Here is a 5,071-nt window from a genome sequence, read left to right as displayed (position 1 = left end):
TGTGCAGAAGAGAGAGAGAGAAAGAGGAAGCAGACATGTTGTAGAAGTGACCGGAGCAGAGTTGGTGGAATAAGCCCGAATATAAAGCCAGACTGAAAGCCAAGTTCATTCATTTGCATAAATATCGAAATTTTTTGTCGCTTGGACTTTTGTTTTTTCCCCAACGTTCTGACGCTGTTCCCATCTCTGTCCTCCCCCAGGCCATCCTGAACCAGCACTTCCGTAAGAACCACCCAGGCTGCGCCCCCCAGGAGGCCCACAGCGCGTCCCCCGAGACCACCACCGCCTCCGTCACGTCCCGGGGCGGCCCCAGCGACGACGCCTCGCCCAGCCAGGACGAGCCCGAAGGCAGCGGGGGGGGCCCGTACGGCGAGGGGCCCCAGGCGTCCGTCTCCACCACAGGGCCTGACTGACCCCTGAGGGGCCCCCAGGCGTCCGTCTCCACCACAGGGCCCGACTGACCCCCGAGGGGCCCCCCCAGACGCCTCGGGGTCTGAACTGAGACGTTTCTGGGCTTTAAACCACATCTACCTTCACTAACCAAACGGACAGATTAAGCTAAAATGAAGAAACGCCACACACTCCAACAACCTCACGCACCTCCGGCCACTTTATGTTACAGATTTCTACTTTTATATTCCAGGTTTTACAGATGTTACAGGTTTTACAGATGTTACAGACAGGGCTGGGTCTAAGAAAATCCATTCTCTGATTCCCATCGGTCTCCGTTTGAATGATCCGATAGAGAGAGAGGGACTAAAACAGAAGCTCTTGTACCATTTGAAGCTGGCAGTTTTCTTTAAAGTTTTTGTCCTTTTTTTCCAACTTTTTATTTTCCTTTTTCCATGTTTTAAGCCCTGAGTTGGATCTTTTAATCTAGATGTTGGTATATCTGAAACTAGACGATCTAAGGATCCACGTCAGGATGAACAACGCTCCAAAGTTAGGAGACATGTTGAAGAGGGAGAATACAGAAGCACTCGGTCTCTTTGTGTTTTTTTGACGTGTTTGTGTCCAACAGACGTTGGCCTCGGCGTCTGAACTGAGACGTTTGTCGGCTTTAAACCTTAACTAATCAAACGGATCAGATTCACACTCCAACAACCTCACGCAAATTAGGAGATAATGTGGTGATTTTTGGCGAGCCAGCCTTTTAAAGAAAAAAAGCAAGATGAAAACGGAGGAGAAACCAGCAGGACGTGCAACCCCGATGTTTGGTAGAAAACAACAGAAAACAAACAAACAATGCAAGTTAATATTTTGGCCGGTAAAGAAATCTGTTTGGTCGGCAAATTTTAACCAACTTGGCCGGTGAGTCAACAGGTTAATGTCAGACCCTGTCTGCAACTAACGTTTAGTTTCATTTAGGGGTGTTAACGCTCATTTAACACAATCAGTTCCATTTAAATCACAGAAGAAAAGATACTAAAATATGATTTATCTTCCAGACATTTAACTGAAAACACAGTATTCTTTTTTTAGTAAAAAGAAGAAATATAAAGACAGAATTTAAAAAAATAAGACTCATCTTAAAGATGGCAATATGTACTGTATATGTTTGGTCACTCCAACAACCTCATGCACCTCAGCAGACTTTTTTACGGTTTGTAATTTTTTTATCTTTTGCGACTGTTGGACGTTTTTGTTGCTTTTCTTGTTGGAGAATCTCTTCCATATTCCATAAGTTCTACAGCTGGTATAGTAACTCAAATACATCCCTGATCCAGTGGATCTGAAACAGAGTCGTGCTGTTATGAATCTGAAAGAATGGATACCCAGCCCTGAACAGGTTTTAGGTTCACGTGCAGCAATCAACAGTTTGCCAAACTCCTCAGTGCCAGTTTCAACATTTCAACAGTTTTAATGATTCATATTTGCCTCGAGACAATCCGGAGCGGCTCGGTTTCTAATAATAATAATAATTATAATAATAATCCTGCGCGCTCTTTAAACGCCACGTGGGCTTTAAAAACATTTGGTTGCACAAAAACGTCAGAGAGAAGAAAACGGCTTTACGGCTGTTAAAGTTCAGTTCTGGTGTGATCAGAGTTTCTCATCTTTTGTGACGTTAAAACTAATTTCTTTCCTTTTTAAATATCGTAGTCCTGATTGCAGAGAGCGTCTTTATGTCTGCAACCAGGGTCCGAAATTAACTCTCGCCAGGCGCCAAATCTCCCGTTTGAGGGTTATTGGCCACATGGTGGGTAAATGTTTTTGCCAAAATAGTTGTTTTTCAGTCTGTATTTTGGGGAAGCTGCAGATAGTTTCTTCTGTTTCTCTGCTATCAGAGCGACAGCCAGGCAGACAGACAGACAGACAGACAGGCAGGCAGGCAGGCAGACAGACAGACAGACAGACAGACAGACAGACAGACAGACAGACAGACAAACACTGAACGCCAGCCCCTGTGTCACTTCTGTTTCCTGTTAGCTGGCGTTTAGCTCGGGCTAATAAATTAGGGAAGAATGTGGTGATTTTTGGCGAGCCAGCCAGCCTTTTAAAAGAAAAAAAGCAGGATGAAAACGGAGGATAAACCAGCAGGACTTGCATCCCCGATGTTTGGTAGAAAACAACAAAAAACAAACCAAATTTTGGCCGGTAAAAAAATCTGTTTGGCCGGCGAATTTTAACCAACTCTGCCGGTGAGTCAACATGTTAATGTCTGACCCTGTCTGCAACTAACGTTTAGTTTCATTTAGGGGTGTTTTCATTATGATACAATATAAAGTGTGACACAATACAAGACTATATCGTTAACGCTCCTTTAACTCAATCAGTTCCATTTAAATCACAGAAAAAACATACTAAAATATGATTTATCTTCCAGACATTTAACTGAAAACACAGTATTCTTTTTTTAATAAAAAGAATAAATATAAAGATGGAATTTCAAAAATAAGACTCATCTTAAAGATGGCAATATGTACTGTATATGTTTGGTCTCTAAAATGTGGATCAGTGTTTCCCAAAAAGCCCTCATGATGACGTCCTCAAATGTCTTGTTTTGTCCATGGGAGCGTGCCTGTGTTCCCACATTTCCTTTTTCATAAATTTGTATCAGATTTTATCCCCCTAACCCTAACCCTAAAAAATGTTGTGGGATGATAGGGCTTAAATTGAAGGATTGTAGGAACACAACACTTAATTTTGAAAATGTCCTAGAAATGTGAGAACATAGGGCCTAATTTTAAGAAAAATCTTAGAAATGTGGGAACGTAGGGCTTACCCCTTGTCCACAACTCAAAGATATTCAGTTTCCTGTCCCAGAGGAGAGAAGAAACTAGAAAATATTCACATTTAACAAGCTGACATCACACAAGTTTACCTGGAAACAAGAAAGAAGAATGTGGTGATTTTTGGCGAGCCAGCCAGCCTTTTAAAAGCAGCTGTAGTATAAATGTTTGTTATGATGCTTCTGAAAGGTGAAGAACTCTGATCACACCGCGCTGGATGAGTTAGGCGTTGAGATAAATTCTTCAGATTAACGTTTGACAATAATAATGAAACACAAATCAGTTTTTAAGGATCTGTGAGAAAGGACAACAACTCATTATGTAACAACTTTAAAATGGAAAACATTTTCACTTTATTGTGTAAAAGTCGGCTGTGTTTTATAACTAAAGCCCTGAACGCAACACGTAATCATTTATAACATTACGCGGCGGCTCTTACACAATGCCCCGGCCCTGCACTTTTTGCTTTACAAAAATGTTATAAAACATCCCATAGGCGTCATTTCCTTTCCAATGTTTTTGACGCTTTTTTAAGTTAATGTTGCGTTTTTCAAGGTTTTTTGGCGCTTTTTCCGACATTTCTTTCCCTTTTTTGGATGTTTTTGCTCTTTTTTTTTAAATACATTCATTACATTTATGCATTTATTCTTTAAATGCCTTTCAGAGCCAGTAGAGAAAACTACATTTTCCATGTTGGTTGGTTATTATAATACATAATTCTCCACATTATTACATTTTCGTAAAAAACAAAAAGTTCAACCCCAGCATAATGTAAGAACTGTCGTTGTATTACATACTGCGTTCAGTGTTTTATTACATAATGACGTAAACATTTATATATTTTAAGGTTTGATTAGGATGCATAATGCATTATTACATAATGAGTTATTACATAATGTGTTATTAAATAATGAGTTATTACATAATGAGTTATTACATAATGCGTTATTAAATAATGAGTTATTACATAATGAGTTATTACATAATGAGTTATTACATAATGCGTTATTACATAATGTGTTATTAAATAATGAGTTATTACATAATGAGTTATTACATAATGAGTTATTACATAATGAGTTATTACATAATGAGTTATTACATAATGCGTTATTACATAATGCGTTATTACATAATGACGTAAACATTTATATATTTTAAGGTTTGATTAGGATGCATAATGAGTTATTACATAATGAGTTATTACATAATGCGTTATTAAATAATGAGTTATTACATAATGCGTTATTAAATAATGAGTTATTACATAATGAGTTATTACATAATGCGTTATTAAATAATGAGTTATTACATAATGAGTTATTACATAATGCGTTATTACATAATGAGTTATTACATAATGAGTTATTACATAATGCGTTATTACATAATGAGTTATTAAATAATGCGTTATTAAATAATGCGTTATTACATAATGCGTTATTACATAATGAGTTATTACATAATGAGTTATTACATAATGAGTTATTACATAATGCGTTATTAAATAATGCGTTATTAAATAATGCGTTATTACATAATGCGTTATTACATAATGTGTTATTACATAATGAGTTATTACATAATGAGTTATTAAAATATCGTTATTACATAATGAGTTATTACATAATGAGTTATTACATAATGAGTTATTACATAATGCGTTATTAAATAATGCGTTATTAAATAATGCGTTATTACATAATGTGTTATTACATAATGTGTTATTACATAATGCGTTATTACATAATGCGTTATTACGAGCCCGTTAGAACAGACTCTCAGCAGGAAAGCCTCAGATAAGCTACACCGCTCAGTTACCTCTCATCACTACGCAA

General features: G+C 37.6%; 1 protein-coding gene across 2 annotated transcripts in view; it reads left to right on the top strand.

Moving 5' to 3' along the window:
* zbtb37 (zinc finger and BTB domain containing 37) overlaps positions 1–2,995 on the top strand; it is a 103,672-nt gene extending 100,677 nt beyond the window's left edge. The window contains exons 6-7 of one of the 2 annotated variants that reach the window (XM_039811231.1): positions 201–383; positions 432–2,995. In XM_039811231.1, the coding sequence (XP_039667165.1) occupies positions 201–383; positions 432–461 (213 nt within the window). In that variant the 3' untranslated portion in view covers positions 462–2,995. Of the gene's footprint in view, positions 1–200 lie in introns of both variants that reach the window. The other variant, XM_039811229.1, reaches the window with a different exon arrangement.
* Positions 2,996–5,071: the final 2,076 nt, after the last annotated feature.

This window comes from Perca fluviatilis, chromosome 9 (genome assembly GCF_010015445.1).
Source record: "Perca fluviatilis chromosome 9, GENO_Pfluv_1.0, whole genome shotgun sequence".
Classification (NCBI taxonomy): Eukaryota; Metazoa; Chordata; class Actinopteri; order Perciformes; family Percidae; genus Perca; species Perca fluviatilis.
The sequence above is the reverse complement of the archived record's forward strand: the minus strand, read 5'-3'. Positions and strand labels throughout refer to the sequence as shown.